Source organism: Carassius carassius, chromosome 14, assembly GCF_963082965.1.
Source record: "Carassius carassius chromosome 14, fCarCar2.1, whole genome shotgun sequence".
Taxonomy (NCBI): Eukaryota; Metazoa; Chordata; class Actinopteri; order Cypriniformes; family Cyprinidae; genus Carassius; species Carassius carassius.
Genome location: NC_081768.1, coordinates 26,120,608 through 26,147,965, shown reverse-complemented (window position 1 = coordinate 26,147,965; position 27,358 = coordinate 26,120,608). Strand labels below are relative to the sequence as shown.

The window sequence follows — 27,358 nt, the reverse complement described above, 5'->3', positions numbered from 1 at the left end:
CGACATGGAACGACCACCACTGAAGCACCGTACTGCAAACCCAAGAAGCTTCCAAGAGCGCATTGAACTCGTAGCTCACTTGAAGACACTGGATGGAGCAGAACGTTGTCGTTGCTCGGCTCCGAAGCAAAAAGCTGGTATGCATTGCACGTGCTGCCTTTTTATGCTCATGCTGTGATCAGCTGCAGCTGAATGCAATAATTGCATGCCAATGTGCATTGGCTTGTTTAGTTTACACTCGAAGTAGATTGGTCTCTCGAAGCAAGATCCCAATTCATCGGTCACTGACGTGACGTTGAGAATGGCCGACTGAAAGGGAACTAAAACTTTGGACCCCTCTGTATATTCATATACATTTTTTACACTTTAAACATACAGGAAATATTAATAAGAAGGGTCTTAAAAATTGTGTGACTTATGAGCACAATTGTACCTGTTAGCAGTCTGATGTATTTGACATTGCCTGCTGTTGCGAGTGAGCTGTAATGCTTGCACAGTCTCCTCTGAGAGGACAGCGTTTATCTTCCTGTGTTCCACACAGACTGAGCTTCTTTCTGAATGGGGGAAGCCACTGAGGAAGAGTTTGCTGAACGTCTCCAAATTTCTGCAGACTTGCTGACCTCAGAAACAGGTGTTTTCTCAGGAGAACAAGATGAGACGGCGTATTCACAAATTCTCCTGTTTTATCCCTGTTTATCTGCATGTGTTCATAGCTGCGTAAGTCATTTGTTTGTAGGTAGATGGAGCTTTTGCAAGCCTTGTATTTAAAGTACATGCCACGGCTAAGGTTTCATTTTATAAAAACTTTGCATTTTACTTTGAAGCTTCAGATTTGAAGCTAGAATGAACACTCATCACTGTAGTGGAAAATTGTATGTTTGGCTGCATGAGTTACTCATTGAATGTTCCTTGAGACCGTGTTCCAACCAGGCAGAAAAAAAAATGTTTTTGTGTTAATCAGCTGCAAATATGACAATTGGAAAGTGACAGAACTACGGAGCCCCACACATGACATGCAGGAAAAAATAGTAGGCTAAATCATGTGCACGATTTACTAATTCGTTCCCTCATTGTACTAAAACGTGCACAGCAAATTTAGCAAATCGAGGGAACGCAATAATAATTGTGTGCACATTTTAGTACATTGAGGGAACAAATTAGTAAATCATGCGCACAATTTATTTATTTTTTCTTGCATGTCATGTGCGGGGCTCCGTACAGAACATTTTGTTGGTTGCTTGGTTTCTTATTCTGTTCTGTTTGACTTTCATTGGCCCAGAATTCTTCAGGGTTTTGTATATTGCATTCTGACTGAAATACAGCATGTTTTGATTTCAGACAGTTAAAATGTATAGTGTGAGATGCAGTTAGAACATTGGGATCAGTTTCAGTTTACACATCAAGTTGAAGTTTGTGTGTTTATGTATGGAGCCGTTGCTCATTTGAGTTATGCTGGTTTGATCCTGTTTCTTGTGTTTTTCTCTTTTCTCTTTTCTATTCCTCTAGTTCATCTAATTGAAAACACAGCATAAATATAAATTAAATAAAAATAATAATAATAATAGTAATAATAACATTTTTAAATGCAAAAAACTAAGGCAAATATAAGCTTTATTCAAATGAAGGGACATTCTGTTCCATTTTACAAGTGACAATGTGTTACAGTATGCTCACCTTCATCAGTTTTGAATTGGTTTTCTTTTGTATTCCAACAGATGAGTCTTCAGCTAAAGAAGTTAGCAGGGTAAGTGAGTCATCACTTGTGACTGTGTGTGTGTATATATAAGAAAAAAGTTTTGCATTTGTGTTTGATGTGTCAACATTTATGGGCCATATAATATGATATAGTGATAAAAAAATTTGTAAAAAAAAAAAAAAAAAAATTCTTTAAGCTTTTATTATTATTATTTTTTGTACTTGTTTTATAAATAAAATATGGTGTCTGGGTAATCAAGTAGATCAAAATATAGTCCACTAAGTACTCATCTTGAAATATTAATAGCAATATAAAAGTTATTCTTTAACCACAGCTTGAAGGGGAATTACAGGTGCATCTCAATAAATTAGAATGTCGTGGGTAAAGTTCATTTATTTCAATAATTAAATTCTTCTATTAAATAAATTCAATGCACACAGACTGAAGTAGTTTAAGTCTTTGGTTCTTTTAATTGTGATGATTTTGGCTCACATTTAACAAAAACCCATCAATTCACTATCTAGAAAAAATTAGAATAGTTCATAAGACCAATAAATAAAAATAAAACTTTTAGTGAATTGTTGGCTTTCTGGAAAGTGTGTTCATCTACTGTACATGTACTCAATACTTGGTAGGGGCTCCTTTTGCTTTAATTACTGCCTCAATTCAGCGTGTTATGGAGGTGATCAGTTTGTGGCACTGCTGAGGTGGTATGAAAGCCCAGGTTTCTATGACAGTGGCCTTCAGCTCATCTGCATTTTTTTGGTCTCTTGTTTCTCATTTTCCTCTTGACAATACCCCATAGATTATCTCTGGGGTTCAGGTCTGGCAAGTTTGCTGGCCAGTCAATCACACCAACACCATTGTGTCATTTAACCAACTTTTGGTGTTTTTGGCAGTGTGGGCAGGTGCCAAATCCTGCTGGAAAATGAAATCAGCATCTTCAAAAAGCTGGTCAGCAGAAGGAAGCATGAAGTGCTCCAAAATTTCTTGGTAAATGGGTGCAGTGACTTTGGTTTTCAAAAAACACAATGGACCAACACCAGCAGATGACATTGCACCCCAAATTATCACAGACTGTGGAAACTTAACACTGGACTTCAAGCAACTTGGGCTATGAGCTTCTCCACCCTTCCTCCAGACTCTAGGAGCGTGATTTCCAAATGAAATACAAAACTTGCTCTCATCTGAATATGACAGCTGTAGCCAAATTCCTTGACACGTCTGTATGCCTTGACCCTAGCCTCAGTCCATTCCTTGTGACGTTCACTCAAATTCTTGAATCAATTTTGCTTGACAATTCACATAAGGCTGCGGTTCTCTTGGTTGGTTAGGCATTTTTTTCTTCAACACTTTTTCCTTCCACTCAACTTTCAGTCTTCTCCATGATTGTGTAACCTAGTGAACCAAACTGAAAGAGCATTTTGAAAGCTCAGGAAACCTTTGCAGGTCTTTTGAGTTGATTAGGTGATTGGCATGTCACCGTATTCTAATTTGTTGAGATAGTGAATTGGTGCGATTTTGGTGAGCCAAAAACATTACAATTAAAAGAACCAAAGACTTAAACTACTTCAGTCTGTGTGCATTTAATTTATTTAATACACAAATTCCACAACTTTTTCACGACATTCTAATTTATTGAAATGCACCTGTATATTAAATGGCCTTGTTTTACTTACTTAAAAAGTTTCAGTCGAATGACAAAAAGCAAGTAGTAGACTTTGTACATCAGGTTTTTCAGCAAAGTTTTGAACATGGTGATTATATAGAAATCTGCATCAAATATGATACCATAGGTGTTATATATTTAACCTTAAAGCAATCAAATCAATGTTACAAATGAAGTGGATTTCAGGCAGGATTTTTTATTTTTAGAAGTAATATGTGACCACTTTATTAAAGTGTATAGCAAAAGTTTGAACGTTCATGCCAAAAGACAACGAGTCCCAAGTGGGGTCAGTTATCAGGGGAGAAGCGCTCATGGAACACTTCATTGAAAAGTTTCTGCTAATAATCTCTCAGCAACACATACATACATACAAACATGCATACATCTGCTAAATATGAAGACAAAGGGCAGAACACAAGATAGATTTATATGAGCAGAGGCAATGACCTGTTAATGAGATCATTGCCACTTTAATGGACTGATATAGCACCAGCACACACTCCACTCCGAGCACTTAGGGCTGTAGATTTAGGGGACAGAGATGAAGAAGTTAAATGGGGTCGGCAGAGAGGGACATACAGCAGAAGACGATGGAGACAGTGTGCAGGAACAGGGTCCAAGAGGACGGGGAGGGTGGGCTGTGGAAACAAGGACTTTTTGGAGAAGGACAGCAGGGACGTCACATGTTCGTCTGCATAAACAGGATGTGTAGGAAGCCGTTCCCGTGGGGGAGCACCTCACATACCCCTCATCCACCGGCCCACTCTGACCTTTCACACAGGGACAGAAATAGACATCCTCGCTTGGGCCATTCTCCATTTCAAATATGTAAAAGCTTTATTCAGAACTGATTTCTGCATTATACACAAACCACCCATGGCCTCTGTGATCTTTATTCACATTTCATGTGGAATGAAAAAAATTTTATTGGATGTTTATGATTATGAAAGGCTGTGTTGTACTTTTTCCAAAATTTGGTCACACTTTAGTTAGGGGACCAATTATTTCTATTAACTAACTAATAACTATGACTTTTGCCTCATTAGACTACTAATTTGTTGATTAGTAGTTATTAAGATTGTTTTTTAGTTTTGGTATGAGGTAGGATTAAGGGATCTAAAATATGGTCATGCAGAATAAGCAATTAATATTTGCTTTATATATACTAGTAAACCATCAGTATCATAGTTATATGTATGCTAATAAGCAACTGGTTAGAATTGGTCCCTAATCTAAAGTGTTACCCAAATTTTTAAGGCACTATTAAACAATGCAGTATGACGAGATACAATACAAATAAATAAAAACTCCACCCTGAACGATGGATGAAAGGAGACTATTTTCTGATTAAATGGACCAATTTACCCAGTATTTGTGAGTATAAGATATATTTTTGCTTAATGATAAATTATATTTATTTAATCATTAGTTTATTTTAGTTTTTTAGTTATATATATTTATATAAAGCAGCAAAAACTTTTTTCAATATTGTTAATTTTAAAAAATGTTTCTTGACCTGCAAATCAGCATATTAAAATTATTTCTGAAGGATTATGTGACAGAAAACTGGAATAATGATGCTGAAAATTCAGATTTGCCATCACAGGAAAATTATTGTATTTTATTCTAAAGTTATTTTAAATGACATTTTACATCACTGTTTGTATTGTATTTTTTTTACCAAATAATTGCAGCATTAGTGAACATGAGACTTTTGAATGATACTCTATATACACTATTTGACCTAAAATATGGACACCAACTTCTATTTACAAACCCAATTCCAAAGAAGCTGGGACACTGTACAAATTGTGAGTAAAAAAAGAATGGAATAATTTACAAATATCATAAACTTATATTTTATTCACAATAGAATATAAATAAAATATCAAATGTTGAAAGTGAGACATTTTGAAAAGTCATGCCAAATATTGGCTCATTTTGGATTTCATGAGACCTACACATTCCAAAAAAGATGGGACAGGTAGCAATAAGAGGCCGGAAAATTTAAATATACACATAAGGAACAACTGGAGGACCAATTTGCAACCTTTTAGGTGAATTTCCAACATGATTGGGTATAAAAAGAGCTTCTCAGAGTGGCAGTGTCTCTCAGAAGTCAAGATGGGCAGAGGATCACCAATTCCCCCAATGCTGCGATGAAAAATAGTGGAGCAATATCAGAAAGGAGTTTCTCAAAGAAAAATTGCAAAGAGTTTGAAGTTATCATCATCTACAGTGCATAATATCATCCAAAGATTGAGAGAATCTGGAACAATCTCTGTGTGTAAGGGTCAAGGCCGAAAAACCATCCTGGATGCCCGTGATCATCGGCCCTTACACGGCACTGCATCACATACAGAAATGCTCTGTAATGGAAATCACAACATGGGCTTAGGAATACTAATTGTCGGTGAACACAATCCACTGTGCAATTCACCGTTGCCGGCTAAAACTCTATAGGTAAAAAAGCCATATCTAAACATGATCCAGAAGTGCAGGCGTTTTCTCTGGGCCAAGGCTCATTTAAAATGGACTGAGGCAAAGTGGAAAACTGTTCTGTGGTCAGATAAATCAAAATTTTAAGTTCTTTTAAGAAAACTGGGACGCCATGTCATCTGGAATAAAGAGGACACGGACAACCCAAGTTGTTATCAGCGCTCAGTTCAGAAGCCTGCATCTCTGATGGTATGGGGTTGCATGAGTGCGTGTGGCATGGGCGGCTTACACATCTGTAAAGGCACCATCAATGCTGAAAGGTATCCGAGTTCTAGAACAACATATGCTCCCATCCAGACGTCATCTCTTTCAGGGAAGACCTTGCATTTTCCAACATGACAAAGCCAGACCACATACAGCATCAATTACAACATCATGGCTGCGTAGAAGAAGGATCCGGGTACTGAAATGGCCAGCCTGCAGTCCAGATTTTTCACCCATAGAAAACATTTAGCGCATCATAAAGAGGAAGATGCGACAAAGAAATCTAAGACAGCTGAGAAACTAGAAGCCTGTATTAGACAAGAATGGGATAACATTCCTATTCCTAAACTTGAGCAACTTGTCTCCTCAGTCCCCAGACGTTTGCAGACTGTTATAAAAAAAGAGGGGATGCCACACAGTGGTAAACATGGCCTTGTCCCAAATTTTTTGAGATGTGTCGACATGAAATTTAAAATCAAATTATTTTTCCCTTAAAATTATACATTTTCTCAGTTTAAACATTTGGTATGTCATCTATGTTGTATTCTGAATAAAATATTGAAATTTGAAACTTCCACATCTTTGCATTCTGTTTTTATTCACAATTTGTACAGAGTCCCAACTTTTTTGGAATCGGGTTTGTACTATTTTTCATAATATTAGTGAAAAGCAACCTTAATACTGTCTAATTAGAAGGACGTCTGTCCATATTGTGTAGTAAGCAGTGTGTGAGCATGTGAATGTGTGTCTTTCTTGTGTCCAGCAGTACCAGGACACGAATATGCAGAGTGTCGTATATGAGCTCAACAGCTACATGGAGCAGCGTCTGGACACTGGAGGAGACAATAAACTACTGCTCTATGAGTTGTGCAACATCATCAAAACAGGTCATAGTCTTTCTGACTCATCCACACACACTAAACACTCACATATGTTATTACCCAGCATATGTTATGCACTTCAGGTGAATGGTGGTCCAGTCATTTATAACACTTAAATGGGCCCTATCATACACCCGGTGCAATGCAGCGCAAGGCACGGCACAATTGTTTTTGCTAGTTTCAGCCCATCACACTTTTCATTTTCCCATTCCGCGCCGCGTTGTTTAAATGTCAAATGCATTTGCACCCATTTGTGTGCCCATGGGCGAGCTGGTCTAAAGAAGAGGTGTGTTCAGGCGCATAGTTGGCGCATTGCTATTTTGAGGAACTGAAATTAGACTGCGCCATAGACCAACTCAAACCTTGTCTAAAGTCTGGCACAATATTTTTTCTTTGTTATTTAGAGAGCATGTTAATAATATGTGCCTATATGTGGGTGCACAAAGCACATACACTTTGCTTATTACACAAAAAGGGACATTGTAACATGGGAGCAGATGAGTCGTGAGACGTGTGGATCCATGAGCAAGTTTTTATTACACAGAGACATGGTTGTAACAGGCATGGGTCAAACACTGGCAAACAGGTATATAGAAGACAAGACAAAGAATATTCCTAGGGCAAGCGTGGGTCTTCGATGAGTGAACAATATCCAGAGGGTTAAGCAAGAGGGGTAATCCAGTATCCAGAGCAAAAGGGTCAAAACAAGGCAAGGCAAGAAAAAGACTAAACTGTGAAAACTAGAAACAGAGACAAGACTATGAAAACTAGAAACTAACACAGAAAGGCTTACGTATTGCAGCTGGGAGGGATAAGTGCAGAACAATACTCGGCAGTGTGTGAAAGGAGGTCCAGTGCTTATAAAGTGAGCCTGAATGATTGTGCTGTGTGTGTGTGTAATTGGTCTCAGGTGCATGTGTGATTGATATCAGGTCACTGTGATTGGTGCAATGGAGCATGGGAAATGTAGTCCAGGGTGTACTGTATAGTGTGAGAGTCTGTGTTGTGGATGATGACCTCAGGTGGTGAATTAATGGAAGTTCAGTGACTGGATCATGACAGACACGCAGCAGCACACAAACATTTTTAAAAATGAAAAATTACATTCTGCCATGTAAATAGTGAACTAGCGCATTGGTTTATTGCACGTTATGCCCAAAAACACCCGTTACTAATTAAGAGAAAAGGGACAACCCATTTAGACCATGCGCCCGGGGGCACCGACCAGTTTCCCATTATTAAACTAGCAAAAGTGGACACACCCTGAGTGCACCTGCGCCAGGTGCTTTAGATCATGCACTTAGATCGTTAAAAAAGGGCCCAATAACTTTTAAGTAATTGTTCTTGTTAATATTATCAAACCTAAGTACTGTGCATATATGTAAAATGTTACTGAAACATTTTATCAAATGGCATACAGTGTACAGTATTTGCATACTTGCATTTAACATAATGTATTAGTGTATTAGGCAACTATAATAACTGCCTGTAGAAAGCCTTACAGATGGAGGTGTAGTGAATCCAGGTTAAAAGGTCTAAGTGCTGGTGTTCCCCATCTCTCTCCTCCACACACACACTGATGGAGCAGTGCTCAGCCTGTAACTTGCCATCCACCCACGCTTCATCTGCAGAGCTCTGGGATTCAGTCCTGCCCTGTGTCTCACACACACCAAAACTCCCCACTGCACACCTGACTCCAGCAATCACTTGCACAAACTGACTTTTCTGCTATTAAGAAGTGATAGTATATGGATTTTTGGAGACATTTTATAGCTTGTTTGTTTTCAAACTATGGGTTATTATAGTTAACTAAAACCATAAAATTGATTTCAGCTAGTTGCCAAGGTAACATTTTTCAATTTCTTTATATAATAAAATAAATAACAATAGAAATGACAAAAGCACAACAAATTAATTGCTTCATGTAACTTTAGAAAATCTAAAGATAAAAATGTAATATAATATAATAATAATAATATAAAAAATACAATAATAACCCAATAACACTGAAGCACACAGTATTCTGTCCATTTATGTCATACATTAATTTCATGATTTCAGAAATTATCTAATATAATTTTTTAGTTTTTTTGGGATTTTTGGATCTCCTTCAAAAGCAAGTAGCATTATATCTGTAAAACATTAGCCATATGTATTAGCACTTTGCTATTTATTTTCTTCAAATGCCATAAAAAGACTGTAAAAGAATCTATGGGTACATTTTTGTCCAGTTAAATGTTCCAGGACTGTTGTCAGTCTGTGACACTTTTTATGAGTTTTATTTATTTTCTTTTTTTGTCACAGCCACAAAAGCTGATGGATTTGCACTTTACTTCCTTGGAGAATGCAACAATGTAAGTATTTTCTGATCTGGTTGAGTTTATACATGCTGAAAAGTCTTTAGTGGATGTTAAAGTCATTAAATACACTCAAAAATATGTTTTTATTCATTAGTATTGCTATTTTCCACATATAGTAACTTAAACTGCTTAAACTAAGAACAATCTATATTTTTTCAACAAAACTAATTTCTAAGCACTGAAGCATTAGAGGTCTTTAGATCATGAGAAACATAAACTCAGCAAATGAGTGCAAGCCTTTTGACTGGTCATGTACATGTTCTATTTGTCTCAAAATGGCCTGGAATTTCTATAGCTTTAAAACGCTTGGGACCTCTGCTATGTTAATTTCCTCTCTGTTATTCACTTGAGTAGTTTTACTCAAATGCCAAGTAGGGCTTCTCTTTTGCTTGATCTATAATTATGTGGGAAGTAATGAATGTATACACCAATCTATGGTGTTTTTATTTGTAATAATAATTTAGTTATTTATTATTTTTGCTATTTTCATTTGATATATTTGCCAGTTTTGTTGGTTAACACTTGAGTATAATTGTAGTTATTTTACATTAAGACAAAATTATGAAAAGTATTAAATTTTTTCAGGCAGTGTTATTTGTTAGCAATGGTAGGGAGATATAATGAGAACCATAAAGTACCATAAAATAACAAGTATTATAGTAACAGTGACCAATCAGGTTATTTTCCTTAACGTCATGCTGTTTTGTTGAAGTTGCTTTCTCTGTCACAGAGTTTATGTTTGTTCACTCCAACGGGGGCAAAAGAGGGGCTTCCTGGGCTCATCCCCTCTGGTCCCATCACATTTGGGACCACCATCGCCGCTCACGTTGCAAAGACACACAAGACACTACTTGTAGAGGACATCATGGGGGTGAGCCACATGCTTTGCTGTGTTCACTGTTTTCAAAGATCCTTACAATCATTTTACTGCAGCTAATTATGACGCTATTTGAATTAATAATTAATCTAAGTTTTACAAAATGTATACTTTAGTAACAATTAAATGACTGTAAAATATGTTGTACCAAAATCCTTTACCCTTTTTTTTTTTTTTCAAAAGAAATCTATTGGTGCCTTTGCAGAGTATCAAAGGAATTTTTCACATATCGCTCACATTCCTACAATGTTGTATACAGTAAATATTGTTACAAATTTTCTAGAAGGCCAGGAACCATAAATATCACAAGCCATCTTTGAATTTACAGTCAGAAGTTATTTCAATACATAACATAAATTCATAGAATAAAAAAGTAATTCATATACAGTATTTGTAAATATTGTAATTATTAACACAATGTAAAAAAAATGGCCACAGAAGCTCTACAAATTGTAAAAAATAAAAATAGCATGTGTGTTATGATGTAATTCAGGTTGCTATAAAAAACGATTGGAGTTTTGATGACACATATGGATTACATATATATATATATATATATAAGGTTCAATTCCAAATCTCGCTATTGACAAACTATTAACTATGACATTTGCCTCCATAGAATCCTAATTTGTTGCTTATTAATAGTTAGTAAGGTAGTTGTTAAGTTTAGGTCTTAGGGAGTTAGAATATGGTCATGCAGAAAATGTGTTTTATAATTACTAATAAACAGCCAATATGTTAATAATAGGGATAATAAGCACCTAGTTCATGGTGAGAATTGGTCTTTATGCTAAGGTGTAATTTGACTTTTAGGACTGATTAGGACTTTTAAAAAGCAGGACATCCATATATATAAACTCCTTCCATCAGACTGTTTTATCCTGCAGGACGAGAGGTTCCCTCATGGCACAGGGCAGGACTCAGGGATTCGTGTACATTCTGTTTTGTGTCTACCCATCCTCACTGCCATCGGAGACCTCATCGCTATCCTTGAGCTGCACCGGCACTTGGGCAGAGAGCCCTTCAACCTTAGCCACCAGGAGGTACTCTTAAGTCTGTGTTTACACGACAACGATGTAGTCAAAAATGGAAAAGTTTTTCCCTTTGCATTTTTAAAAAGTTTCACGTATACACAACAACGTTTTTAAAATGATTCGCCATTGTCGTGTGAACGAACACCACGTTGAACAATAAAAATCAGCTTGTTTTGAAAGTGATTTCTGTATGAGCTGTGCTTAATGCATCACTACACTATTAGCATTAGACAGTGAACCTTTTTTGCCCATGAAATTCCACCTAATTTTCGCTAATGTGGCCAAACCTTAAATAGCTGGAGTATGCAGTATGATACAGACCTTATGTTATCTAGCAGTTCACACTACATTATAAGAGCAAAGTAGATTATAAACAATGTTGGGGAGTAACTAGCTACATGTAACACCATTACATAATTTAATTACAAAATACAAAATAAATGTAACTATAATTCAATTTTAAAAAAGTGTAATTAAATTAGTTACTTAGGAAAATGTTAATCATTACAAAGGTGTTACATCTAAATATTTTCAGTCGAAAGCTAGGATATGTTGAGTAATATTATGTTGTTGCTTTGCCTGTTTTTGATGTGCACAGTGCCTTCTGCCATTTAAAGGCTGTTTAGTAAAGCAGTGCTAATCTGATGATTTTGATTGGTTCTTGTTTGAATTTGCAAAACCACCTATTACGGGGGGGGGGGGGGGGTATTTATTTGATCCCCTGCTGATTTTGTAAGTTTGCCCACTTATAAAGAAATTAAGTGTTTTAAATTTTTATGGTAAGCTTTTTTTAACAGAAAGAGGCAGAATATCAACCAAAAAATCCAGAAAAACCACATTATATGAAGGTTAGCAATTGATTTGCATTTTAGTGAGTGAAATAAGTATTTGATCCCCTACCAACCATCAAGAATTCTGGCTTTCATAGATTGGTTATGTGCTCATGTAGAACACAGATTAGTCCTGACACTTTAAGAAGTTACTCCTAATCTCAGCTCGATAGGTGTAGAAGACACCTGTCCTCACAATCTGTATCTTCCATTTCAACCTCTCCCACCACCTTGGACAAGACCAAAGAGCTGTCAAAGAATGACAGAGACTAGATTGTAGATCTGCACAAGGCTGGAATGGGCTACAAGATCATCAGAAAGAAGCTTGATGAGAAGGAGACAACTGTTGGTGCGATTATTCGGAAATGGGAGAAATACAAAACAGCCATCAATCAGCCTCGTTCTGGAGCTCCGTTTAAGATCTAGCCTCATGGGGGGTCATGAGAAAGGTGAGGGATTAACCCGAACTACACGGGAGGAGCTTGTTAATGACCACCGAGCAAAATATTGGTAACACACTAAATAGACGGGCCATGTGCTGTAAAATATTGGACGAGAACCTCCTTCCCTCAGCCAGAATACTGAAGATAGGTCATGGATGGCTCTTCCAGCATGACAATGACCTGAAAACATACCGCCAAGGCAACAAAGGAGTGGCTCAAGAAGAAGCACATTAAGGTCATGGAGGGGCCTAGTCAGTCTTCAGACCTCAATCTTATAAAAAATCTGTGGAGGGAGCTGAAACTTAGAGCTGCTTAAATATTACTTGTAACTAGTAACCTATTACATTTCTAAAGTAACATTCCCAACACTGATTATAAAGGATTGTTTAAAGGAGTTTAGCACCATACCTAATCAAACACTCCTGCCTGTAATAGTCAAGTAAAAGTGAAGACTTGGGCTATGTCCAAAAATGCCCATATACCCTTATATAGTGCAGGGGACAGCTATTTAGTGGTGTCCGAAACCATAGTGGATGCCATCAATGCGCCTCGATAACTGATGTACACTCAACAGCTAGCCACTAGATAATACCCATGCAATGTATGTTAAATGAATTCATTGGACTATGTTCTCTAGTAATGTCCCAACTTTACAGGACATTGCTTGTTCATTGGGTGCTCGAGGTTCACATAGTGTGTCTTTGACTAAGTGTATCCTGTTTTTTAGGTTGCAACAGCAAATTTGGCCTGGGCATCTGTAGCCATACACCAAGTCCAGGTGAGTGCATTTAAGAAAAACAGTGCATTGCTTGTTGTTGCAGCTTGACAGTTGCATAAGCTGTTGGATTTGGTTGAACACGCTTGTTTTGATTTCTGTAATCCACTGTGTACATGGACCAGGCTGCTGGTGGGCCCAGTGTAAGCAACCAGACCACACATTAAACACACCTTCGTCTCAGGAGGTGCAATTAATGACAATGCAGTCTTGTTTGTATGTAAACGCTTGTACGCTGTGAATGACACCACTCTGGGTTTTAATGTCCCTGTGCATCACGGGGCTCTTTGGGAGTAAATTTCACTCTGAGACACAAACCTTCTCAGAAGTCCAGAGCCATCAGAACATGGTTGTGATGAGAAGACAAGAAGGACCATAAGTAAAGTATTTTTGGGCTCTAAGACAAGACACTAGAGGCAAAAACACTGTTTTTCATGCATCTGTCAATTTTTAATTATTTTTTCTAAGTAATATGTCAAAAAATGCATGTTTAATTTCAGAAAGCTTGTAATACAAAAATGTATTTTCAATTCTTAATGTAATCATCAACTGGCGAAGTATGGTGATATTTATTTATTTATTTCCATGGGGTGTCTTGCCTTAAGGAATTGATCATTCAAAATTTAATTTAATATATCTTTAGTAATTAATGTTAGAATTATCATTTTTAGTAACCTAACTATTTCTTAAGGAATAGTTAATTCAGAAATGCCAGCTCTCTTGTCTTAACCCTTATGCTGCCCGAATTACCATACATGAGAATTTTTATTTCAGAAACAGAAAAGCACTGTAAAAGTACTCCATATGACTTATGCACTATGTTTTCTGAATCTGTACAATAATATTGTCAGCTTTATATAAAAAATAAAAAATAAACTAATTTGTGGCTTGTGATCAGCATAATCAGTTAAACATAGAATTCACACAGAGAGTCATTTCCTAGAAGAAGACAAGTTAATTTAGACACCGACTTGTGGTGATTGCCATCTTAAAGCTTCCTGTTCATGTTTTGTTCACAGGTCTGCAGAGGTCTTGCCAAACAGACAGAACTCAACGACTTTCTCCTAGATGTGTCCAAGTAAGAGATTTCATGCATAAAAGCATATTTTGTGGGAATTTCATGAAATGTGTCAGAAACATGCCAAAAATCATAAGATGTTTTTATGATTATTTTAATGATTTTTATTTTATTTTGTACACATTATATGAATGGAGTAGAAATATGATTAATAATCAAAAAAATAAAAATAAAAACATCACAATGCACAAATATCTAATATTAATTTATTTTGATTTTTAGTTGAAAATGTGCACTGGATATGTTTTATTGAGATGCCCCTATATGACCAAGACTCAATAATATTGACATTTAACATTATAATAAACAGCCAATATTATGTTTGTGTATATATATATATATATATATATATATATATATATATATATATAAGGGCTTAAAGTTCTCAGGCACCATTCCTGAACACTTTTAAATTAATTCAATACATTGTGCACATTTCCTCCCGGGCAACTTTTCAGGCCTCAAATCTGTTCTTGCTTTAAGCCCTGAATATATATATATATATATATATATATATATATATATATATATATATAAGCATTCATGTTATACTGTGTTTGTATCATATGATATACCTTTTAAATGACAGGTCTTTCCCTCCTTTTCGATTTCAAACAGAACATACTTTGACAACATAGTGGCAATAGATTCTCTACTTGAACATATCATGGTGAGTAGGTTTTCCTTCTCTCAGTAAGGTCACATGCTCGGTCATCAGGACAAATATGCTGTTCTTCTGTTGCTCATCTGTGTCACCATCAATGCCAGAGAAATGTGTGCAATGAAAGACCTTCTCTCATTTGCTCACCCCACCAGCCTTGGGCGTTTTGTAAAATATATTATTTTCTCATTTATGCACATGTTTGCATTCTTAGATCTCACTCACACAAGCACAAATATTAATACGCTCCAAGTATCAGATCTGTGGCCCCCTCATGTCTCTGTCCCCTCCTTCCTGTTGAGCAAAGCAGCACAGGAAGTGATGCAAATACTGTAGGTCAAAGAGAGGACAGAAAGTCAGTCTGACATGGCTCCAGCATCTCTCTGAGCTCTTGGTGTCCCTCTCAGGGATGCATTCAGACTTTTCCAAGCACATTCTTCCAAAAATTGTGGTAATTTCCATTAATTTCCATTTCCAAGATTTCTCGCTCATCATCAGTTTCATAAAGCAGAAGTTTACCTTAGGGGGGGAAGACACAATGTGCCACCAAGTTGTGAAATCCAGAGGGAAGGAGAAGTTCCTCAGTGCCTAGTCTCACATAGACATATGTAGTCAACGACCGTTAGTGGCCTATTAATATACATAACAAAACTAATTCTGCTTTTTGATGCAGATAAACTCACTTGTATAGTAATCTTTTTAAAAATGAATTCCTTAGCAAACCGGTTGCATTCCGTCTTGGGGAAATGTCAATAAGGAAATGCTTGTTTATTTGTGTTTCAGATATATGCAAAAAACCTGGTTAATGCAGACAGATGTGCGCTCTTCCAGGTAGATCACAATAATAAAGAGCTGTACTCTGACCTGTTTGATATCGGGGAGGAGAATGAAGGGAAACCTGTCTTTAGGAAAACCAAAGAAATTAGGTGAGCATGGTCCTCACTATTTGAGTTTTATTTGAGTGTTTACATCCTTGAACTTTTTAATTTTCTTTGCATAGAAAAAATTAAATTACACAAAGTCACAAAATAACAATAACAAACAACTTATTTTAGGACCATTAAAATCTTTGCACTTTGCACCATTTTCAAGACAATTAAGCACCCCCCCCCCCCCCAACTGTATATATATATATATATATATATATATATATATATATATATATATATATATATATATATAGTTGTTGTTGTTGTTTTTTTACTGTAGTAGATGAAACATGAGAATGAAGAGTTTTAATATGAGGACAGCATTTTTATTAATTTATTTACATCTGAGTGTGTGCGTGTGCGAGTGTCAATTTGGGACAAAATGTGCTCAGTACAAAAAAAATTATATATACAGTACAGACCAAAAGTTTGGAAACATTACTATTTTTAATGTTTTTGAAAGAAGTTTCTTCTGCTCATCAAGCCTGCATTTATTTGATCAATAGCCTGCATTTATTTGTGTTGATCACACATTGCTAACTGATCTTAAACACTCACCCCCAGGTTTTCTATAGAGAAAGGTATAGCAGGTCAGGTGGCAAGAACAGGAGAAGTTTTAAATATACCCGATGCCTATGCAGACCCCCGTTTCAACAGGTAAGAAATATTTTTATTTTCCATTCAAAAACACCTGAGATTATTTTAAGCAACTTTGTTAAGAACCAATATACACATTAAGCAGTTAAGGCTGGATGAGTGACTGAACATACTGTACAGTAATACACAATTTTGAACTGTGACATGTGGAGCTCTTAGACAGCTGTTAAACTGTTAGAGTGTTATGGCACAAACCATATTTTAATCCAATATAAAAAGACAAAAAGATAAAAAGTAACAAACAAATGAATTAATACAAATTTATTTTTATATGTATAAAATACAGATCATTATACCATGATAAAAAAAATGTCATGCTCTTTACACTAATGTTAAAGTAATAATATATTATTTTAAAATATGTATGCATCATGGTATTGTTTGTTGATTTATATAAAAAAGAGACGAAAGAGAGAGAGAGAGAGAGAGAGAGAGAGAGAGACTTTTGACTATACACAATTAAAGTTTTTCCTTTAAAAAATAACATACTGATTACACAAGATCTACACACAATACCCACCATTACATGATAAAATAGACAACACCAAGATTAAAACCAAACTAATAACATCTCAATAAGATACAATTAAAAATACATTTTCAAAGAACCATCAATGTAGAGAGTAGGAAAAAAAACCTTCGGTGAGATTGACCAAGCCAATGAATGAAATGGGTGTATTGTTGAGTTGGACATGTGGACACGTCAGATTAAAGGGATTTCTGGGTTTGTGTACAGTAAATCTGCAAGATGATAATGTGAGCCAACACTTGAAACTGTTGTGTGTTTAACTCAATCATATACGAACACTATGGTTTTTCATCTCTATGTGTGTGTGTGTGTTTGTGTGTTTGTGTGTTGTGTGTGTGTGTGTGTGTGTGTGTGTGTGTGTGTGTGTGTGTGTGTGTGTGTGTGTGTGTGTGTGTGTGTGTACACGCATGTATCTGACGTTTGTTCTGCTTTTTACAGAGAAGTAGATCTCTACACTGGCTACACGACGCGGAATATCCTGTGCATGCCCATAGTCAGCCGCGGGACTGTGATTGGTGTTGTACAAATGGTGAACAAGCTGGGAGGAAGTGCCTTCACTAAAACTGATGAAAACAACTTTAAGATGTTTGCCGTCTTCTGTGCTTTGGCCTTACACTGTGCAAATGTAAGTCTGCGGGCCTGGAGTTTAATAAAACATCTGTCGATTATATTAACACCTAGAGAATGGTTATGTTTGAAAGAAACTGGCTGAGGACTGTCTACAACAGATTTCAGCCACTTGGTCCTTTGTGTTGCCAGATTGGGTGGATTTGTGCCTAATTGGACAATTTTAATTTGTGGGTCAAAATTGGTTTGGCCCAGTACCGCCGCTTCCTATACACAATATACGCAGTTTGCATAGGGCTCCAACTCCCAAGGGGGAACCACCAATTGCTACTAAAATACTTTAGTTTTATATTAATTATAAAATTAACATTTACATATATATAAATAGAAATCTAAACATGAGCATATATATATATATATATATATATATATAAACAATACAATTTATGTATATTACATATTATTACAAATGCCTGCAAATGGAGCCAAAGGCCTTGTAGTTGCTGCTTTTACACTTACAGGACAATCAAGTCCTTTATATTGACCAAAAATATAGGCTAATTCAAATATCCACTTAATCTTCTATTTTTGGCCACCTTTTTGCGATAGAAATGCTGGTGCTTCTATAATTTCTTCAACAAAAACATGTGGACATCACAACACAAAACAAAAATTAACCATGGTTTTGTCGTAGTGAAATGCCTTAGTTTTCTTTTGCATGATTTCTGAATGTTTGAGACTATAAAATCAATCAGACAACTGTATTAATAAAATAATAGTCATAGGTATGTAACTGTCTAGAGCTTCAATTGTAATTTGTAAATAATACAGTTTAATTACAGTTACAATTGTTAACAAAAATAAACACACACACACACACGCACAAAAAAAAAAAAAACAATGTTAATGGTTTAGGTTTGTTTTCTGGGCAGAGGGAAGGTTTTGGAGCGTTTGGGATGGAATACTTCAACCCAATCTGGCAACAATGATAACATATGAGTCTCCTCACATAGCAGCTTTTAAAATTATTGAGGAATGTTAATATTTAAAAGACCACGAGTGCTCTGCTGCCATCCACTGATGGGATTTATATTTAGACAGAATTTACAGCTTACATTTTGCCAGTGATTTATTTAATCTTTTACAGATTTATATGAGGTAGACTAAAGAAAGAATAAACTTTAATTATTATGCTACCACTTTATGGTTCCTGAAATGATCTGCTAACATGAATGGTTAACGCTAAATAACCATAGCTGATTGATAGATAGATAGATAGATAGATAGATAGATAGATAGATAGATAGATAGATAGATAGATAGATAGATAGATAGATAGATAGATAGGGATAAATATCCATTTAGATAAATACAACCACTTTATTTTCAAATGGTTAGACTATTTTGCATGTATATTTTGCATCTGCGTAGACACATGGGGTGTATGTGTGTTTGTGTTCAGATGTATCACCGGATAAGACATTCAGAGTGCATTTACCGTGTGACGATGGAGAAGCTTTCGTACCACAGCATCTGCACATCAGAGGAGTGGAAGACCCTCACACAGCTCTCCCTCCCTTCAGCCATATATAAAGAGATCGAACTGTGAGTTTACACTCTCATGCATCGAAGATCGCTGTTACATAATGGCTTTCAGTAATACTGTTACTTATTTAATTTTGCAACTCTAAAATCTGAGTGGACAAGCCACTCTGAATGGCTGTGGAATAGGTACTAACAGCATAATTTGTCTTATTACAGTTAGGTAATTGAAATACTTGTTTTTAAAAGCAAAAAAAAAAGGACACACTGCAAACAAACTGTCATATTTTTTGTCTAAGGTTTCACTTTGACATTGCTCCTTTTGAGGAACTGTGGCCAGCAATAGTTGTATACATGGTTCACAATTCATGTGGAAAGACCAGGTAAGAAAATATCGATTTCTGAGAGCTCTTTGTGTTTTTTTCACAACTTATCCTTGAACCAGGAAGAGAAACTAATGCATGTGTAGTAAAAAATAGCAGTGGAGGAAATGGCATAATATTTGTTTGTAATAAAACGTCTTGCTAAGGCTAAATTGTTAGACAGTACTGTATGTTATCCTACATGCAAACAATCAAAGCAGTTCTCTTCCAAGGGAATTTGAACTGAGTCCTCTAGAGATCGCTATGGGGGAACTCCTTCAGAGTGACTGGTGCCTGAAATATACATCTAAACACGACAATAACACTGGTCAGCGACAGCCTATGACGTCATTACCCAGCATGACCAAAGTATAAAAGGGCACCAGGAGAACACATCATCCTCTTCTTCATCTTCTCTGCTGTTTTGTTAGAAGCGTACATTCCAGTAAGAGCAAGTCTTTCCTCTTTAGAACATGGTGAGCTTTAGTAAGGCATTGAAGAAGTGTGTGGATGTGTGTCATAGTTATTTGACACCTGATGATACACACAATCTTTGTGTTTTTTGTTTGGGTGAAAAAAACGTGTGGAATGTCCTCGAGAGGGCAATCTGTGTGCGTTGTGAGCATTTTTCTCATATGTCTCTCTTTTCGAGGAAAGAGGGCTAGCCATCAGCTCCCCGTGGTTTCATTACCCTCTGCTGCTGAGGCACGGATGAAAATAAGCATGTGTGATTTGCAGGTGCATCTGGCTGATGAGTTAAGAGATGGTCTTTCCCTTTTGCGCTCTTGAGTTATGGATGAGATTTATCTTTCTGATCATAGCCCTCCAGCTCAAGTGAGCCTTCCATTTCTTCTTGATCTGCATGTGAAGATTGAGAAGGCTTGGAAAACTCCATATTTATCCCATTTATAGGTTGCAGCATACTAGTTATTTCCAACATTTAGGGGATGCTTGAGAACGGTTATGAGAAGATGCCCCCTATAAAAGAAACGCTAGCCAGCTATCTCTCTGTGGGTATGACATCTTCTCTTAAGGCTCCCTCCCTGCAGTCCAAACCCCTTGAAGATTCAACTTTTTTTAATAGCATGGCTTACACAGCAGCAGCAAGTTGCGTCGCACCACAGATCTTGCTCTCTTTGCCACGAAGCAGGCCGCCACTGCAATTGGCAAATCTATGGTTGCCATGGTGGTTATGGAGAGGGATTTACTGTATGGGTGAACCTGGTGGATATCGGGATGGTAGTCGAGAAGTTTAAGCAGGCCAAGACGCTTAGCTGCCTTTAAATACTTCATTCCTCGAAAGTCCAGGTCTGAGCCCAAACAAAAGAGGGGTCCTGGCCTGTCTCTATCTAAGGGTCAGAGGTGGGTACAGAAGACTAGTGTCATGACTTGCGCCCCTCCCCCCATCTTTGGGTACCAAAGGGTTACAGGCAAGATTTGAGGGAGGTGTTACCAGGTTTAAACCTGAGCATTTTCTCACCTCCCTCCCTGTTTTAACATCTGCTCTCATCTTCCTCCCATTAATTACCCTGAAGCCCCTCCACCTGATTGAGGATAGGTAGGAGCCTCCTGTGCTCACACTACAGTCTCTCATGCTGGACCTATGATGTTTTTGGTTAGTTTCTATGTCCCATAGAACTACCTTACTGATAGTCCAGATCCAAGTGCTCTTTGGACTTCACCTTCAGATGATACCTGTGAGTTTGAGTCATGCACGGGAGCCATGAATGGTTTTTCTCCTGAGTATAATTCTTCATGACTTGCTCCTTGATGTCTGGGCTGGGTGTCTACTTCCAGAAAGTGTACTACTCATATCTCGCCTCAAGGGGGTCTCCTGAGGTTTGAGTCATCCTCTTGACCATCATGCACATTCCCTAAGGTACAAGTGAAATGTGCATCTGCAGAAACCATTCCTAGGTGCCTCAGCTCTAAGAAGCAGTAGCAGTAGCAGTGGGCGTGAACGGGTTGTTGGGTCTTGTTGCCTCTACAGGTTCTCTGTAGGCCTGGTCAAATGAGATTCATACTCTCTACTGAGTGTAAGGCCAGTCCTGTTGCCTCCTTGGTTAGTTGCCTCTATGCTGGGACCCTGTTGTTCCCTGTTGGAATGTGTGATCCCTTTCTAAGCTGGATCCCATTTCTGATGTACCATCTGCGATCCTCTGCTCCCTGGACATGTTCATACTCCCCATACTGCAGGAAGGTCTTCTATGAGCTCACCAGTCCTGGGTGGATTACGTGAGTCCTCTCTATTCTTGAGAGCTAGGTACTTTGCCCTGTGCTAATGATGGCCTTAGTCGAGCTGGGTTCCTCTTTTTTGTTAAGGGTTGAGCCCTCTGCTCTTTGAGCTCTGTGGCAGCGAGCGACATCAGGTGGTTTGGCCACTTGCTGCCTCCCTGATAGTTTGCCCTCTCTTGGCCGAGCCTAGCAGTGCTCCCCTCACTTTTGAGTGTTCCTTTAAGCATGTCAGTCCCATTTGAGCGTCTGAGGCCTCCTTTCGTCAGGTCCTCTGCTTTTTGAGCCCTATTGAGTGGCAGCCTCTGGTTGTTAGGCCTCTCTCTGCATTCCCGTTAGGCTGCTCTCGCTTTTTTCTTTGAACTTAGCAGTGCTCCCTCACTTAGAGTGTTACCTTTGAGCACACCACTCCCAATTGAGCATCTGCGGTCTCCTTTATTAGGTCCTCCTCTCTTTGGAGCTCCGTTGGGCAGTAGCCTCAGGTTATTGGGCCTCTCTCTGCCTTTGTGTTAAGCAGGATTTATACTTTCGCCTAGCTCCGCTTTGCGAGCCTCCACTGACTGCATGCGCACCTTCCCAAAGGGACAAGGCTTTTATACTTGTCACATTCACAAACAACAGGGGGCGACGAGGAGTGAGAAAAAGACATTTGCCAGTACAAGATTTATCGCATGATCAAATGAGATGAGTTAATAATTACTTTATGTACAAACTGATTAAAACAATTTTAAGCTTTTGTGTTTATTAAAAACACAAGACAACGTTAGTGTATAAATAGTATCTTAATTAATTCTATTTCTATTTTATACAATAAAAATTAAACCTACTTTAATTAAAAAACCTTGGACAAACTATGCAAAAAAAAAAAGAAATCACTTGAACTTAACATCAATCTGCTTCTGTTTCACACAAATGCCGGCACAGACGTGCATGTTCTGCTCAATTAATTTTGATCACATGCATCTTTGGGAGTGGAGCTGTGCCGAAAGTAAAAAATAAAGTTCTGTACAATGCCACGTGAAATGAGGTCAAGCACACTCAAAGCAAACTTCCACTAACACTACACTGCATCATATTTGGTGCGTGCACCCAAGCGATCTTGCGGACGCATCAAGCATGAATCAGCCTTTAGGCTGCCCTCCTTGATTGAGTGAGCTTAGCAGTGCTCCCCTCACCATAAAGGGTTACCCATGAGCATGCCGCTCCAAAATCGAGTGTCTGAAGTTCCTCTCCTACTTTGAGAGTTGGGCCTCCACTCCAGAGAGCTCCAGTCAGCAGCTGTGCCAGGTTGTTGGTCTACCTTCTGCCTCCATGGCGGGTTGCTTCTTTTGGTCTAGCTAGCTGTGCTTCCCTCACCATGGAGGGTCTTTTGTGATGACGCTGCTCCCTTCTGAGCAACTGAGTCCCTCTCATTGAAGAGTCGAATCCTTTACTCTGTGAGATCCGCTGGGTAGCATGTCAGGACTCTGCCTCCCTATTAGGCTGTTCTCTTGGTGAGCTCAGCAGTGCTTCACTCACCCTAGAGGGTTATCTATTAGCACGTTCCTTCCTTTTGGTCAGAGGGGATAATGTCACTGACAGCCGTCAAGGTGATAATGTCACTGACACCCTGTCCTAGGTGCAACTCATGTCAAGTCACCTTTATTTATATACAGAGATGTATAGTAACGAAGTAGAACTACTTCACTACTGTACTTAAGTACTAAATGGTGGGATCTGTACTTTACTAGAGTATTATTTTTTTCTCCTACTTCCACTTTTACTTCAGTACATATTTTCGATGAGTTTAATACTTTTACTCCGATATTTTTTTTATGTGCTGCATCGTTACTCGTTACAATTATAAAAATGTTACGAATCATTCCATTACAAACAGAACTGTAGATGGCAGGTTCATCATTGAGCGAATCAAGCGATTAAGAAGACTGCGCGTGCTGACTGAACTGCTGTGAAGAGAGAGATGAACACCGAGCCGAGCCAGATAATGAACAAAAGACTGACTCGTTCACGAGTCAAGAACCGGTTGCATCGGTTTTCGGATCACCAGTAGTTGTTTCTGACAGTTCGATTCAATAAACCAGTTGAAGAAAACAGTTCACTGGTTCTTTTGCGCTCGACGTAATGGCGTCATTGGCGTTGACTGCAAGCCTTCGGTTTACCTGGGCTCATGACATTAGCACAGAATCAGTTCAGAATCAATCACCAAAAGAATCAGTTCGGTTCAGACGCTCTGTGTTTCGGTTTGCTTTCACGCTGAATCACACATGCGCAGTATCATCAGCTCATCGGTTCTCGAATCGAACACGTCTGACAGAAACGGTTCTTGACCACTGATCTATAATATAAGTTATATATATAGATCAGTGTTCTTGACTCGTGAACGAGTCAGTCTTTTGTTCATTATCTGGCTCGGCTCGGTGTATTGGTTTGTTTTAACTCAGAGGGAGTGTCAGCCACATTAAAAAAGTTAACAGCTTAAGTCATTTGTGGATTAATGCGTATTGGAGACGTGAACCGTTTAAAATGATTCAGTTCGATTTGGGGAACTGTTTCAAAAAGATCCGGTTACATTGAATGATTCGTTCGCGAACCGGATATCACAAACTGCTTTGTTTTGAACTGCAAAAAATTCTAACTGACCCTCTGATGTCACATGGACTACTTTGATGATGTTTTTCTTACCTTTCTGGACATGGACATTAGACCGTACACACAGCTTCAATGGAGGGACTGAGAGCTCTCGGACTAAATCTAAAATATCTTAAACTGTGTTCCAAAGATAAACGGAGGTTTTACGGGTTTGAAACAACATGAGGGTAAGTTATTAATGACATAATTTTGCAAATTGGGCGAACTAAAAGTTAAAGTAAAAAGTTACAGTCAAAGGAATTGTGATTGTCATTTAGGTTAATCATTTGAAATAGTAAAAACAATATGTTCAAACTTTTGACTACTTTGTTTAATAACTACATAACACAATACTTGTACTTTTACTTTCAGTACTTGAGTAGTAAATTTTCAAATAGACTACTTGCAATACTTAAGTACAAAAAATGTTGAATACTTTAGTACTTCTACTTAAGTGTGATGCTTAAAGAGCACTTCAACTTCTACTCAAGTCATTTTTTTGATAGAGCACTTGTACATTTACTCAAGTCTGGGTCTCTAGTACTTTATACATCTCTGTTTATATAGCGGTTTTAACACAGACTTAATACAGATTGTGTCAAAGCAACTGAACAGAGTTGGTACTTAGTGGTACTTAGGTAGAGTTGGTACTTAATGCTCGTAGTGGTTTCTGGCATACTCAGCATGGCAGCATGGGCATACAATTCCCCATAGCGACCTCAAGAGGACACAGTTCAAAGTTTCCTCGAAAGAGAATGTCTCAGGTTACATATGTAACCATGGTTCCCTGAGACGGGAACGAGACACTGCATCCTTGCCAAGATTCCTTGCCATGCTTCAGATGCAAGCTTCAGATGAAGAAGTGGATGACGTGTTCTCCCGGCCCACTTTTATATTGTTGTCGTACTGGGTAATGACATCATAGGCTGTCACAATCCAATGTTATTGTCGTGTTTAGATGTATGATTTAGGCACCGGTCACGCTGAAGGTGTTCACCCATAATGACCTCTAGAGGATGCAGTTAAGTCATTCCCTTCCCAGGGAACCATGGTTACATATGTACCCTATGACATCTTTTACATTTTGCATAATTTTAGTAAACTAACTAAAATCTTTATTTAGGCTATATTAAAATGACAGGGTAATCATTTGCATAAAATATATTTAAATAATTTGTGTATCTAATTAAATTCCTTGAACTATGATTAATGATGATGTAATTATTTATATTTTATAATGATTTTCATTTAAGAACTAGGTCTGGGACCGTGGTTTAACAATAAAATATATACATTAAAGGCATTTAAGTAATAAAAATAAACAACCTCCATATAACAATAAGATTAAATATATTGTCTTAATAAAAAAATCAATCATTTGTATTCTGCCCATAGATGAAGAAACACTCATGTACAGCTGCTATGACAAGGCAAAGATTTACAATAACACTTTCTTTGTGTTATTAAAGCTTTGAGCAGGAGAAACTGTGTCGCTTCACTATGTCAGTGCGGAAAAATTACAGACGAGTTCCATATCACAACTGGAAACACGCTGTGACAGTGGCACACTGCATGTATGCCATCCTTCAAAAGACCACTGGGATCTTCACTGAGCTTGAGGTCAGTGTCATTCTCACATTAGCATTTGAAGTGGACTTACAAAAGTGATTTATTTCAAATAAGTCTTCATCTAAGGCATGGCTTTGGAGAGTGATTTGCAGAAAGGGTGGGATCTTATGCTTTCAAAGCTAGGTTGCTATTGCTAGTCTCTCAGAAATCACTCACTCTACTTTTAGTCATATTTATATAAATACCTGCATATCAAACTTTTTATATATATTTTAAAATGTGTAGTGAGTGTAGTGTTGACAGAACTGGGCTGATATGGTCATACTTCCTGGTTCTAGTAAGAACTCTAGCTGCTGCATTTTGGACTAGATGGAGTTAGTGTATTAAGTGTGCAGAACAACCACCCAGTGTTTTATGTACAGTAGGTTATTACATGCTTTTTTAGGTTTTATGGTTTCATTGACTTCTGGAATCACCTCTTTTAGGAGCTAAAAGAGGTTGGTTTAGATGATTTAACAAGATTATACAATTCTTCCTCTCCTATAGTAGAGAATGAGTAGAATTGTTCCTCAGGGGTCTGATGAGATACCATAGCTGACGGATGCACAGTTACAATTTTATCTTTAATAGTATCAATCTTGGAATTAAAGTAGTTCATAAAGGCAGTACTGCTGTGCTGTTGGGAAAGGTCAACACCTGTTGATGCTTTATTTTTGTAAATTTAGCCACTGTGTTGTAATAAATACCTGGGATTATGTTTGTTTTCTTCTAAAAGAGATGAAAAGTAATCAGATCTAGCAGTTTTTAATGTTTTTTTTTAGGATAGCGTACTTTCCTGCCAAGCAATACAAAATACCTCTAGTTTTGTTTTCCTCCAGCTGCACTCTATTGTCCAGGCTGCTCTCTTTAGGCATGTAATCACATCTGTAATTATACTGTTACCCCTTAAACCCCCTTTTAAACTAACCTTACCACAAAATGGTTTGCTAATGGCGAGAATTGGACCTTAAAATAAAGTGTGCCATTAACATTATAGTTATCTTTGTCGTTATCATTCTTGGTGTGAACCAGTCCTTTTAGTGTCACTGAAAAATGTAGTTAGAAGATGTGACTTAACTCCATTTCCCTGCTTATGTCTTCTCAAACAGAGGAAAGGCTTGCTGATTGCCTGCTTATGTCATGACCTCGACCACCGCGGCTACAGTAACAGTTATCTACAGAAGTTTGATCATCCGCTGGCTGCCCTGTATTCCACATCCACCATGGAACAGCATCACTTTTCACAGACGGTGTCCATCCTGCAGGTAAAGCTCCTACACACTGTACCAGCTCAGTA

General features: G+C 37.6%; 1 protein-coding gene across 4 annotated transcripts in view; it reads left to right on the top strand.

The window, feature by feature from the left end:
• Positions 1-27,358, top strand: part of pde10a (phosphodiesterase 10A) — a 132,744-nt gene that overhangs the window by 97,925 nt on the left and 7,461 nt on the right. For 2 of the 4 annotated variants that reach the window (XM_059566793.1, XM_059566790.1), the window contains exons 3-17: positions 1,716-1,744; positions 6,832-6,955; positions 9,254-9,303; positions 10,040-10,180; positions 11,074-11,229; positions 13,221-13,271; positions 14,288-14,346; positions 14,965-15,016; positions 15,791-15,933; positions 16,501-16,593; positions 17,561-17,747; positions 19,152-19,294; positions 19,531-19,614; positions 25,923-26,073; positions 27,171-27,326. In XM_059566793.1, the coding sequence (XP_059422776.1) occupies positions 1,716-1,744; positions 6,832-6,955; positions 9,254-9,303; positions 10,040-10,180; positions 11,074-11,229; positions 13,221-13,271; positions 14,288-14,346; positions 14,965-15,016; positions 15,791-15,933; positions 16,501-16,593; positions 17,561-17,747; positions 19,152-19,294; positions 19,531-19,614; positions 25,923-26,073; positions 27,171-27,326 (1,619 nt within the window). The remainder of the gene's footprint in view (positions 1-1,715; positions 1,745-6,831; positions 6,956-9,253; positions 9,304-10,039; positions 10,181-11,073; positions 11,230-13,220; positions 13,272-14,287; positions 14,347-14,964; positions 15,017-15,790; positions 15,934-16,500; positions 16,594-17,560; positions 17,748-19,151; positions 19,295-19,530; positions 19,615-25,922; positions 26,074-27,170; positions 27,327-27,358) is intronic. The other 2 variants (XM_059566791.1, XM_059566792.1) reach the window with 1 other exon arrangement.